Here is a 14756-nt window from a genome sequence, read left to right on the forward strand (position 1 = left end):
ATCCAGATATTCATTGGCAAACTTCAGACGGGCATGTATATGTGCTTTCTTGAGCAGGGGGACCTGCAGGATTTCAGTCCTTCACGGCGTAGTGTGTTACCAATTGTTTCTTGGTGACTATGGTCCCAGCTGCCTTGAGACAATTGACAAGATCCTCCCGTGTAGTTCTGGGCTGATTCCTCACCGTTCTCATTATCATTGCAACTCCACGAGGTGAGATCTGGCATGGAGCTCCAGGACGAGGGAGATTGACAGTTCTTCCATTTGCGAATAATCCCACCAACTGTTGTCACCTTCTCACCAAGCTACTTGGCGATGGTCTTGTAGCCCATTCCAGTCTTGTGTAGGTCTACAATCTTGTCCCTGACATCCTTGCAGAGCTCTTTGGTTTTGGCCATGGTGGAGAGTTTGGAATCTGATTGATTGATTGCTTCTGTGGACAGGTGTCTTTTATACAGGTAACAAACCGAGATTAGGAGCACTCCCTTTAAGAGTGTGCTCCTAATCTCAGCTCGTTACCTGTATAGAAGACACCTGGGAGCCAGAAATCTTTCTGATTGAGAAAGGGTCAAATACTTATTTCCCTCATTAAAATGCAAATCAATTTATAACATTTTTGACATACGTTTTTCTGGATTCTTTTGTTGTTATTCTGTCTCTCACTGTTCAAATAAACCTACCATTAAAATGATAGACTGATCATTTCTTTGCCAGTGGGCAAACATACAAAATCAGCAGGGGATCAAATACTTTTTTCCCTCATTGTAGCACAAGAACTGATACAACAGAGCACAGGTACTCACAAGACCAACGGACGTGGGACAATAATCGTCAAGTACAATGGGGAACAGGGCACATATATACACAAACTAATCAGGGGGAATGGGAACCAGGTGTGCATAATGAGACAAGACAGTCCGGGGTTGGTGGTAATAATAATCAATAATGCCTAGAAGGCCGGTGACGTAGACCTCCATAGCTGGTGAACAGAATGAGCAGCAGTTCCGGGGGGGATCCATGACATCTTGTGGATAAATATTTAAGGGACAGGCACAGCATGAGTACCTCGTTATTCTAATACCTTGTTTAAACACATCTTTCAGTAAAACTGTAGAAAGGGATCCTCAGTGTTTTTTTTAAAGACATCTGAAGGAATGAATAAAACTCTGTGAGATTACTAAGACCGAACATGGCATTGTTTGTTTGGCCACATGTGGTCTAGATGCTTTTAACAGCTTCTCCATTTGCTTTCCACTATGACAACAAAGCATCTTCTTTTGACAGTCACAGATATGGAAAAAATCAAGCAAATTGCAAAGAATTTTAACTACCTGATCAATGCAGGATGGGATAAAGAAGAAAAAGAGAACCAGAGAAGAGAGAGAGGGTGACAGACAGGGAGGAAATAGAGAATAGATTGCTTTTGCTGTATTTATCAGTAGAAAAGTCCCTTTTAACCCAAAAGTTGAAGTCTTTATCTCTCCGCAGGAGCAGTTCTTCCTGGGGCCCCTCATTGCGATACTGGGTGCTAGGTTGTGTTCCCCTGTGAGAGACAGCATTCCGATTAGAGCCCATTGCCAAGTGCAGGGATCCATCGTGAGCCTGAAGGTGCAGTAATTAGAGGAGAAAAAGCACTGGATTTATACTGTGTTACAGCAAGCAGGTTATGCCAGGTGATAAATGCTAGCGTTGAGGGAGCTGACATACCTGGAGCACCACGTGAGCTGCTGGTCCATTCTGAAACCGTCCATCAGTATTAGTTGGATCAGAATGGCGGAGAGATGGGGAGATGTCATCCGATGTAATGTTTAAGAGCCAGTGAGTTAATGTATTGTGAAAGCCCCTCGGTCATTGTTATCCAAATGGGACTTTTTATTAGAAGCCCTCTCACTTCTTGATATATCTCCCAAGTGAACTTCACTGCTCTGTAGTTAAGTGGATCAAAGCCAATGCACAGCTCATGCGTGGGTGTTTGGAGTCAGCCTGCTCTCAACAGGTCTGTGGGCTTTTTAAAATTCTGCTCATCCACCCTCGAGCTGCATGATGAAGAGCTTGCAGACAATTGAACTGTCCAACTTCTGATCTCTCTGGTTTCCTTCGAGGAATATGGGTTTTCCCTGAGAGGGGGCAGGCTCAAGCTAGGACATAACTCATCTCTTTGCAGTGTGATTCTCTGATTTTACCATTGCAAAACTATCCACCACCAGCCCTAGCAGCAGAAAATCACATATTTTCTAAGACCGAGGTACTTATCTTGGAGCCAAAGCACAGAGATAGAATCTGGCTGAATATTTTAATTCACAGGCAATAAAGAGGTAGGTAAAAAACCTAGGTGTTATTTTAGATTCTGAACTCAATTTCGAATCACACAATAGGAATGTGACCAAAATAGATTTTTACAACCTGACAAACATTGCCAAGGTGCGGCTGTTTCTTTCTCAGGCTGATACAGAGAGACTCATCCATGCTTTTATTACAAGCTTGCTTAACTTCTGTAACACCCCCCTGTCTGGTCTATCCAAGAAAGCCATTGGTCAACTGCAAAACATGCAGAATGTGGACATAGATATCTGTGGACATAGATATCTTAATATTAGATATCTTAATATTTACGTTTTTATTTTCATTGTTTTTAATAGTTTTGATGGCTGCCCTTGATCGCCTTATGACAGAGGCTCCTGTTGAATGGGCACACTTGATCACGTAACCCTGTTTCCCACGTCAGCCCTGTGCCTCAGCATGTCTGGCAGATGCACCCAGCCCCACGACACCCTCCCTCCCGGTACTGTCACACCCTGATCTGTTTCACCTGTCTTTGTGATTGTTTCCACTCCCCTCCAGGTGTTGCCCATCTTCCCCATTATCCCCTGTGTATTTATACCTGTGTTCTTTGTTTGTCAAGCCTCCCAGCATTTTCCCCTTGCTCCTGTCTTTTTCTAGTTCCTGTTTTTGACCATTCTGCCTGCCCTGACCCTGAGCCTGGCTGCCGTTCTGTACCTTGTCACACCACCCTGGATTATTGACCTCTGCCTGCCCTGACCCTGAGCCCACCTTCACCCCAGTCTGAGTTCCTGAGCGCCATAGTGCAGGTTTTCATCAAGGATCTCTCTATACTTTGCTCCATTCATCTTCGCCTTGATCCTGACTAGTCTCCCAGTCCCTGCCGCTGAAAAACATCCCCACAGCATGATGCTGCCACCACCATGCTTCACCGTAAGGATGGTGCCTTGTTTTCTCCAGATGTGACGGTTGGCATTCAGGCCAAAGAGTTCAATCTTGACTTCATCAGACCAGAGAATCTTGTTTCTCATGATCTGAGAGTCCTTTAGGTGCCTTTTGGCAAACTCCAAGCGGGCTGTCATGTGCTTTTTACTAAAGAGTGGCTTCGATCTGGCCACTCTACCATAAAATCAAATCAAATGTTATTGGTCACATACACATGGTTAGCAGATGTTAATGTGAGTGTAGCAAAATGCTTGTGCTTCTAGTTCTGACTATGCAGTAATCTGACAAATTCACAACAACTACCTTATACACACAAATACACACGAATGTAAAGGGATGAATAGAATATCTACATATAAATATATGGATGAGCAATAGCGTGCGGCATAGGCAAGATGCAGTAGATGGTATAGAATACAGTATATACATATGAGATGAGTAATGTAGGATATGTAAACATTATTCAAGTGGTGTTATTTAAAGTGACTAGTGATACCTTTATTAGGTCCATTTATTTAAGTGGCCAGAGATTTGAGTCTGTATGTTGGCAGCAGCCTCTCATTGTTAGTGGTGGCTGTTTAACAGTCTGATGGCCTTCAGATAGAAGCTGTTTTTCAGTCTTTCGGTCCCAGCTTTGATGCACCTGTACTGACCTCGCCTTCTGGATGATAGCGCTGGTGAATAGGCAGTGGCTTGGGTGGTTGTTGTCCTTGATGATCTGTTTTGCCTTCCTGTGACATCGGGTGCTGTAGGTGTCCAAAAAGGCCTGATTGGTGGAGTGCTGCAGAGATGGTTCTCCTTCTGGAAGGTTCTCCTATCTCCACAGAGGAACTCTACAGCTCTATCAGATTGACCATCGGGTTCTTGGTCACCTCCCTGACCAAGGCCCTTCCCCGATTGCTCAGTTTGGCCGGGCGGCCAGCTCTAAGAAGAGTCTTGGTGGTTCCAAACTTCTTCCAATTAAGAATGATGGAGGCCACTGTGTTCTCTGGGACCTTCAATGCTGCAGATACTTTTTGGTACCCTTCCCCAGATCTGTGCATCGATACAATCTCTGACCACCTACGGACAATTCCTTTGACCTCATGGCTTGTTATTTGCTCTGACATGCACTGTCAACTGTGGGACCTATATAGAGAGGTGTGTGCCTTTCCAAATCATGTCCAATCAATTGAATATACCACAGGTGGACAACAATCAAGTTGTAGAACCATCTCAAGGATTATCAATGTAAACAGGATGCACCTGAGCTCAATTTCGAGTCTCTTAAAAAAGGGTATGCATACTTATGTAAATAAGGTATTTCTGTTTTTATTGTTAATAAATTACAATACATTTCTAAAAACCTGTTTCTGATTTGTCAATATAGGGTATTGTGTGTAGATTGATGAGGGAAAAACATTATTGAATACATTTTAGAGTAAAGCTGTAACGGGAAAAAGTCAAGGGGTCTGAATACCTTCCGAATGCACTGTTCCCGACTCTGACATTGCTCGTCCTGATATTTCTAAATTCCTTTCTTTACATTTTTGGGATTTGTGTGTATTGTTTTGTATTGTTAGGTATTACTGCACTGTTAATTGATCACTGAATTTTACGTGACCAATAAAATTTGATTTGAAGTGGGTTAAAATCTTCCTAGAAGTCATAGAGGATGCACAGGGGCCATGTCAAAATGCTGCATTTTGGCACTTTATTGAATGTCCGACATGGTCTATATATTAAAGGGCACTTCATTTAATATAAAAGGCTTATAAAATTATATTTTTCTGCACAATGTCTACAAAAAATAGCATAAGGTCGCAAAAGGCACTCATTTCGTGGAACGACCCACAAATCAATGGAATTTAAAAGAATGATGCAAAAATATACATGATCACAGATAAAGTAACAGAGATGAATAGGTACATTATGACTAAGCAGGTCTGTGGAAATACCTAATATAGCTGGTAAGGGGTCTTACATTTGACACAAAGCAGTGTGACACAGAGGACAGTTTTCAGTTACAGGAGAAAATGAAACCTACGTAGGTCCACGTCTACGACAAAGTGTTACGTATGCAGCTGTTCTCGTCTCAGTTCTAATTATCTAATCAACATCCCTGTCACTGTCCCTCAAACTACCAGGCCATCGCTGTCATGGAAACAGAACATCTCTAGCAACATCTCCAATCTCACAACTTCAAACACCCTATTTTGAAGGTTGGAAAACTAAAGACGCACAGGTTGAACAGATAGTTCCAGAGAAATTAGAGGACAACTAAATGATCCACAAGCAAGTAGTACTTTGGACAGAACATCTACAAATCTACCCTCAACTTCATTGGTATAGACGTGTTGAGTGAGATCAATAGCCCCTTTATGCACCTGTTAGATGACTCTGATTCTGACAGTTTTGCTGGATTTAGCTATCTGTTATGGCCTGAGGTTGACTATCATAATAAACATGAAAGTTTCAGGTTTAAAGTAAAACCTCAGTTAACATTTGGGTTTAAGCTTTCATCATAAAGATAGGACACTCCCTTCTATCACATTAAGTGACGTGTTTTTTGTTTTAGTTTTCTTTAAAGTGTGACTGTACCATTTAGGCCGGCTGGTGGACTTCACCACGGGAGACATGCCATCCCTGTACAGGCTCTTGGTCTTGCTGAAGTTGACAATGTTGAAAATCACCCTCTGAAAGAAAAATGTGAACATTCCATTAGATTGGTAGAATTTGTGAACAAGAAAAAGGGGGTGATATGAACGGGTAGAAATATCAGCAATGGACTGAATGAGAAAAGGGGGGAAGTTCACGATGTCAACACAACACAGTCAATTGTATATAATGACTGATTATTATGCCTGAATAGAGATAAGAAAGTGTGCTTCAACGCATGATAGCACAACACACTATAAAGTAGAGATGAAAAGACATGTCTGTCAACAGATAGCGTGGTGAAACGGTGGCCTAGGAGATGATCAAGCTGAAACACGCAGGCTACCGTGGGGCCAGCTTGGCTTTAAAACATCAATTCATGGCTATGTGAGGGATATGTCCTGGGGTCCCACTCCTCCACCAGGATCCTGATTAGGATCAGGGGAGAGGTTTTAATAAATATATAAATAATGAGAATAATATTATCATTGTACAGTAAATTAATCCTATTGATGGACCATATCAAATTACCAACTTAGTCCAGGTGGTGGAAGTGAACTGTGTGCTACTGAAATCCTATTACAAACCCCGCTCCTCCTCCCCCTCCCTCCTTGCCATCACAGGAGCAGGGATTGTGGCAGGCTGATTCAGACTTAGGTAAAATGACATTTAACTGATGTTCTGACTGGCAGCAGGCTCCTGTACCGTGGAGATAAGACCATCGCTGCTGGCATTTCAATTAAACTTCACTGCCCTGCACATCTGTTGCCAGCCTACTTTCAGCTTTTCCTCAGGCAAATACATCCTCATTTTCTGACTTATATTGGTCCTCTTTCTTCTTTTTCACCAATTCAGATTGTCTTATTTAGTGGCTGTGTCTCATACCTGTAATCTATTTGTTAAGCTTCTTTAACTCCAAGGTGGAGCTCTATACTCCACCAAGGCAGGCAGGCTGCAACAGTCTCTGATCTTCTGTTAAGACAAGGCAAAGTAGGTGTTTTGGCCACCACATAACGTCACCTGGTGGTCTGATTGTAATAGACCAATGACAATTCATCTTTGACTTCCATATCCCCTCCTACTATCCTGCCCGGTCAAATTGATGACATGCACAGGAGAGGTAGCTAGGGATTCACGGCCAAAAGCAAGAGAGATTGTGCAGTAGCTGGCTGTAAGGCAGCAATTGTTTCTTTGCACTGTCCTCTATCAGAACAATCACTTTGACTGATTTGACAAAAAATATATATAATATGTTTCTAAACAACTGAATAAATCGTGAATAACAATGAGTAAGAAAGTTACAGACACACAAATATCATATAACCTCTCACCATCACAATAATGTGAGGTTAGAATTTTTGGGAGGCTATGATATTGGTGCGTCTGTAACTATATTCACAATTCATTCAGGATTATTCGTAATCATGGTAGCATCCACAATAATGTAGAAGTGTTTAGAAACATATTATATATACAATACCAGTCCAAAGTTTGGACCCACATACTCATTCAAGGGTTTTTCTTTATTTTAATTTTTTTCTGCATTGTAGAATAATAGTGAAGACCTCAAAACTATGAAATAACACATTTGGAATCATGTAGTAACCAAAAAATGTTAAACAAATCAAAATATATTTGAGATGAGATTCTTCACCCTTTGCCTTGATGACAGCTTTGCACACTCTTGACATTCTCTCAAACAGCGTAATGAAGTACTCACCTGAAATGCATTTCAATTAACAGGTGTGCCTTGTTAAAAGTTAATTTGTGGAATTTCTTTCCTTCTTAATGCGTTTCAGCCAATCAGTTGCGTTGTGACAAGGTAGGGGTGGTATACAGAAGATAGCCCTATTTGGTAAAAGACCAAGTCTATATTATGGTAAGAATAAGCAAAGAGAAATGACAGTCCATCATTACTTTAAGACATGAAGGTCAGTCAATCCGGAAAATTTCAACAACTTTGAACGTTTCTTCAAGTGTAGTCACAAAAACCATCAAGCGCTATGATGAAACTGGCTCTCATGAGGACCGTCACAGGAATCAAAGACCCAGAGTTATCTCTGCTGCAGAGGATAAGTTCATTAGAGTTAACTGCACCTCAGATTGCAGCCAAAATACATGCTTCACGGAGTTCAAGTAACAGACACATCTCAACATCCACTGTTCAATGCAGACTGCGTGAATCAGGCCTTCATGGTTGATTTGCTGCAAAGAAACCACTACTAAAGGACACCAATAATAAGAAGAGACTTGCTTGGGCCAAGAAACATGAGTAATGGACATTAAACCGGTGGACATCTGTCCTTTGGTTCCCACCGTGAAGCATGGAGGGGGAAGTGTGATGGTGTGGGGGTGCTTTGCTGGTGACACTGTCAGTGATTTACTTAGAATTCAAGGCACACTTAACCAGCATGGGTACCACAGCATTCTGCAGCGATATGCCATCCCATCTGGTTTGCGCTTAGTGGGACAATAATTTGTTTTTCAACAGGACAATGACTGAAAACACATCTCCAGACTGTGTAAGGGCTATTTGACCAAGAAGGAGAGTGATGGTGCTGCATCAGATGACCTGGAGTCCACAATCACCCGACCTCAACTCAATTGAGATGGTTTGGGATGAGTTGGACCGCAGAGTGAAGGAAAAGCAGCCAACAGGTGATCAGCATATGTGGGAACTCCTTCAAGACGGTTGGAAAAGCATTCCAGGTGAAGCACGTTGAGAGAATGCCACGAATGTGCAAAGCTGTCATCAAGGCAAAGGGTGGCTACAAAGAACAAGACATATATCAGACTGGCCAATAAAAAGTAAAGATTAAGATGGGTAAAAGAAGACAAGACACTGAATAGAGGAACTCTGCCTAAAAGGTTGCCTCTTCACTGTTGACTATGAGACTGGTGTTTTGCAGGTACTATTTATTGAAGCTGCCAGTTGAGGACTTGTGAGGGGTCTGTTTCTCAAACTAGACACTAATGTACATGTCCACTTGCTCAGCTGTGCACAATGGCCTCCCACTCCTCTTTCTATTCTGGTTAGAGACAGTTTGCGCTGTTCTGTGAAGGGAGTAGTAGTACACAGCGTTGCATGAGATCTTCAGTTTTCTTGGCAATTTCTCCCATGGAAAATATTTAATTTCTCAGAACAAGAATAGACTGACAAGTTCCAGAAGAAAGGTCTTTGTTTCTGGCCATTTTGAACCTGTAATCGAACCCACAAATGCTGATGCTCCAGATACTCAACTAGTCTAAAGAAGGCCAGTTTTATTGCTTCTTTAATCAGAACAACAGTTTTCATCTGTGCTAACATAATTGCAAAAGGGTTTCCTAATGAACAATTAGCCTTTTAAAATGATAAACTTGAATTAGCTAACACAACATGCCACTAGAACACAGAAGTGATGGTTGCTGATAATGGGCCTCTGTACACCTATGTAGATACAGTGCCTTGCGAAAGTATTCAGCCCCCTTGAACTTTGCGACCTCTTGCCACATTTCAGGCTTCAAACATAAAGATATAAAGCTGTATTTTTTTGTGAAGAATCAACAACAAGTGGGACACAATCATGAAGTGGAACAACATTTATTGGATATTTCAAACTTTTTTAACAAATCAAAAACTGAAAAATTGGGCGTGCAAAATTATTCAGCCCCCTTAAGTTAATACTTTGTAGCGCCACCTTTTGCTGCGATTACAGCTGTAAGTCGCTTGGGGTATGTCTCTATCAGTTTTGCACATCGAGAGACTGACATTTTTTCCCATTCCTCCTTGCAAAACAGCTCGAGCTCAGTGAGGTTGGATGGAGAGCATTTGTGAACAGCAGTTTTCAGTTCTTTCCACATATTCTCGATTGGATTCAGGTCTGGACTTTGACTTGGCCATTCTAACACCTGGATATGTTTATTTTTGAACCATTCCATTGTAGATTTTGCTTTATGTTTTGGATCATTGTCTTGTTGGAAGACAAATCTCCGTCCCAGTCTCAGGTCTTTTGCAGACTCCATCAGGTTTTCTTCCAGAATGGTCTTGTATTTGGCTCCATCCATCTTCCCATCAATTTTAACCATCTTCCCTGTCCCTGCTGAAGAAAAGCAGGCCCAAACCATGATGCTGCCACCACCATGTTTGACAGTGGGGATGGTGTGTTCAGTGTGATGAGCTGTGTTGCTTTTACGCCAAACATAACGTTTTGCATTGTTGCCAAAAAGTTCAATTTTGGTTTCATCTGACCAGAGCACCTTCTTCCATATGTTTGGTGTGTCTCCCAGGTGGCTTGTGGCAAACTTTAAACAACACTTTTTATGGATATCTTTAAGAAGTGGCTTTCTTCTTGCCACTCTTCCATAAAGGCCAGATTTGTGCAATATACGACTGATTGTTGTCCTATGGACAGAGTCTCCCACCTCAGCTGTAGATCTCTGCAGTTCATCCAGAGTGATCATGGGCCTCTTGGCTGCATCTCTGATCAGTCTTCTCCTTGTATGAGCTGAAAGTTTAGAGGGACGGCCAGGTCTTGGTAGATTTGCAGTGGTCTGATACTCCTTCCATTTCAATATTATCGCTTGCACAGTGCTCCTTGGGATGTTTAAAGCTTGGGAAATATTTTTGTATCCAAATCCGGCTTTAAACTTCTTCACAACAGTATCTCGGACCTGCCTGGTGTGTTCCTTGTTCTTCATGATGCTCTCTGCGCTTTTGACGGACCTCTGAGACTATCACAGTGCAGGTGCATTTATACGGAGACTTGATTACACACAGGTGGATTGTATTTATCATCATTAGTCATTTAGGTCAACATTGGATCATTCAGAGATCCTCACTGAACTTCTGGAGAGAGTTTGCTGCACTGAAAGTAAAGGGGCTGAATAATTTTGCACGCCCAATTTTTCAGTTTTTGATTTGTTAAAAAAGTTTGAAATATCCAATAAATGTCGTTCCACTTCATGATTGTGTCCCACTTGTTGTTGATTCTTCACAAAAAAATACAGTTTTATATCTTTATGTTTGAAGCCTGAAATGTGGCAAAAGGTCGCAAAGTTCAAGGGGGCCGAATACTTTCGCAAGGCACTGTATTCCCCCCCAAAATCAGCTGTTTCCAGCTACAATAGTCATTTACAACATTAACAATGGCTACACTGTATTTCTGATTAATTTGATGTTGCAAAAAAATGTGTTTTTCTTTAAAAAACAAGGACATTTCTTAGTTACCCCAAACTTTTGAACGGTAGTGTATATTTATTTTTTTTACAATAAAAGTGACTCCATTATACACCATTCATTTCCATTAGGCACAAAATAATCTGAAACACAACCAAAACAAACCGGCAACTGCATCCAACAAATTTGTTGAGTCACAAGCTTGATGTAGACATGGTGTACTAAAATACCCTCACATTAAAGCTGACAGTGCACTTTAACCTCATAGTCGTTCTTTAATTTAAAATGCAACCTTTTGGAGTATAAAGCCAAAAGAAGAGAAAATTGACAAAAAATATTTAAGACAACAACATTGTAGTTACTCAACAATACTAACCTAATTGACAAAGTGGAATCATGTTTTTCAAATTTTTGAAAAATTTATAAATTTATAGTTGATATGTCTTGAGTCAATAATTATTCAACCCCTTTGTTATGGCAAGCCTAAATAAGTTCAGGAGTCAAGGCTTGCTTAACAAGATACGTAATAAGTTGCATGGACTCACTCTGTGTGCAATAATAGTGTTTAACATGATTTCTGAATGACTATCTCATCTCTGTACCCCACACATACAATTATCTGTAAGGTCCCTCAGTTGAGTAGTGAATTTCAAAAACAGATTCAACCATAAAGATCAGGGAGGTTTTTCCAAGTTATTAATTACACTTTGGATGGTTTATCAATACACAGTCACAACAAAGATATAGGCGTCCTTCCTAAATCAGTTGCTATGGAGGAAGGAAACCGCTCAGGGATTTCACCATGGGGCCATTTTATTTATATATTTTTACATTTTTTATTTAACCTTTATTTAACTAGGCAAGTCAGTAAAAAAAACCTTTTACTAACAATTACAACCTACACAGGCCAAATCCGGACAAAGCTGGGGCAATTGTGCGCCACACTTTGGGACTCCCAATCACGTCCGGTTGTGATACAGCCTGGATTTGAACCAGGGTGTCTGTAGTGACGCCTCTGGTACTGAGATGCAGTGCCTTAGACCGCTGCGCCACTTGGGAGTAATGGTGACTTTAAAACAGTTACAGAGTTGAATGGCTGTTAAAGGAAAAAACTGAGGCTGGAAAAACAACATTGAAGTTACTCCACAATACTAACAGATAAAGTGAAAAGAAGGAAGCCTGTACAGAATACACATTTTCCAAAACATGCATCTGCTTGAAATAAGGCACTGAAGTAAAACTGCAAAAAAAGGTGGAAATTAACTTTATGTCGTGGGTACAAAGCCTTACGTTTGGGGCAAATCCAACATAACACATCACTGAGTACCACTCATTGTATTTTCAAGCTAACAGACAGATAGATAGATAGATAGATAGATAGATAGATAGATAGATGATGATGATGATAAATAGATAGATAGATAGATAGATAGATAGATAGATAGATAGATAGATAGCTTTTTTTAATTTCAGATCATGAAACATGGGACCAACACTTTCTTTACATTTTGCATTTATATTTTTGTTCAGTATAAAACACTAATACACTGATTATAGCTGCTCTTTCCATGACAAACTAACCAGGTGAATCCAGGTGAAAGCTATGGTCCCTTATTGATGTCACCTGTTAAATTCACTTCAATTAGAGTAGATGTGTGCCATTCAGAGAGTGAATGGGCAATAAAAAATATTTAAGTGCCCTTTGAACAGGGTATGGTAGTAGGTGTCAGGCGGTTTGAGTGTGTCAAGAACTGCAATGCTGCTGGGTTTTTCATGCTCAAGTTTCCCGTGTACATCAGAATGGTCCACCACCCAAAGAACATCCGACCAACTTCACACAACTGTGGGAACCATAGGAGTAAACATGGGTAACCATCCCTGTGGAATGCTTTCGAAACCTTGTAGTGCCCATCACCCAAACGAATTGTGGCTTTTCTGAGGGCAAAAGGGGGTGCAACTCAAAATTAGGAAGGTGTTCACCCATGACTACGTGGCCATGCACGCCTCCAACTCAATCATCAAGTTTGCAGACGACACTACAGTGGTAGGCTTGATTACCAACAACGACGAGACGGCCTACAGGGAGGAGGTGAGGGCCCTCGGAGTGTGGTGTCAGGAAAATAACCTCACACTCAACATCAACAATACAAAGGAGATGATCATGGACTTCAGGAAAGAGCAGAGGGAGCACCCCCTATCCAGATCGACGGTACAGTAGTGGAGAAGGTGGAAGGTTTTAAGTTCCTTGGCATACACATCACAGACAAACTGAAATGGTCCACCCACACAGACAGCATCGTGAAGAAGGCGCAGCAGCGCCTCTTCAACCTCAGGTTGGTTGTCACCAAAAACACTCACAAACTTTTACAGATGCACAATCGAGAGCATCCTGTCGGGCTGTATCACCACCTGGTATGGCAACTGCTCCGCCCACCACCGTAAGGCTCTCCAGAGGGTAGTGAGGTCTGCACAACTCATCACCGGGGGCAAACTACCTGCCCTCCAGGACACCTACACAACCCGATGTCACAGGAAGGCAAAAAGATCATCAAGGACAACAACCACCCGAGCCACTGCCTGTTCACCCCGCTATCATCCAGAAGGCGAGGTCAGTACAGGTGCATCAAAGCTGGGACCGAGAGACTGAAAAACAGCTTCTATCTATCTATCCTTTCTATCTAAAGGCCATCACTAACATTGAGTGGCTGCTGCCAACATACTGACTAAAATCTCTAGCCACCGTAATAATAAAAAATTGGATGTAATAAATGTATCACTAGTCACTTTAAACAATGCCACTTTATATAATGTTTATATACCCTACATTACTCATCTCATATGAATATACTGTACTCTATACCATCTACTGCATCTTGCCTATGCTGTTCGGCCATCGCTCATTCATATACACTGCTCAAAAAAATAAAGGGAACACTTAATTAACACAATGTAACTCCAATTCAATCACACTTCTGTGAAATAAAACTGTCCACTTAGGAAGCAATTGACAATAAATTTCACATGCTGTTGTGCAAATGGAATAGACAACAGGTGGAAATTATAGGCAATTAGCAAGACACCCTCAATAAAGGAGTGGTTCTGCAGGTGGTGACCACAGACCACTTCTCAGTTCCTATGCTTCCTGGCTGATGTTTTGGTCACTTTTGAATGCTGGCGGTGCTTTCACTCTAGTGGTAGCATGAGACGGAGTCTACAACTCACACAAGTGGCTCAGGTAGTGCAGCTCATCCAGGATGGCACATCAATGCGAGCTGGGGCAAGAAGGTTTGCTGTGTCTGTCAGCGTAGTGTCCAGAGCATGGAGGCACTACCAGGAGACAGGCCAGTACATCAGGAGACGTGGAGGAGGCCGTAGGAGGGCAACAACCCAGCAGCAGGACCGCTACCTCCGCCTTTGTGCAAGGAGGAGCCGGAGGAGCACTGCCAGAGCCCTGCAACATCCTCCAGCATGACCGGTTTGGCGGTGGGTCAATCATGGTGTGGGGTGGCATTTCTTTGGGGAGCCGCACAGCCCTCCATGTGCTCGCCAGAGGTAGCCTGACTGCCATTAGGTACCGAGATGAGATCCTCAGACCCCTTGTGAGACCATATGCTGGTGCGGTTGGCCCTGGGTTCCTCCTAATGCAAGACAATGCTAGACCTCATGTGGCTGGAGTGTGTCAGCAGTTCCTGCAAGAGGAAGGCATTGATGCTATGGACTGGCCCGCCCGTTCCCCAGA

The 14756-nt window shown here is 42.0% G+C and overlaps 1 protein-coding gene across 1 annotated transcript in view; it reads right to left on the reverse strand.

The window, feature by feature from the left end:
• Window positions 1–14756, reverse strand: part of LOC110522763 (cytosolic carboxypeptidase 6) — a 474879-nt gene that overhangs the window by 266130 nt on the left and 193993 nt on the right. The window contains exon 4 of the mRNA XM_036969475.1: window positions 5806–5900. Coding sequence (XP_036825370.1) covers window positions 5806–5900 — 95 coding nt within the window. The remainder of the gene's footprint in view (window positions 1–5805; window positions 5901–14756) is intronic.

This window comes from Oncorhynchus mykiss, chromosome 30, assembly GCF_013265735.2.
Source record: "Oncorhynchus mykiss isolate Arlee chromosome 30, USDA_OmykA_1.1, whole genome shotgun sequence".
NCBI lineage: Eukaryota > Metazoa > Chordata > Actinopteri > Salmoniformes > Salmonidae > Oncorhynchus > Oncorhynchus mykiss.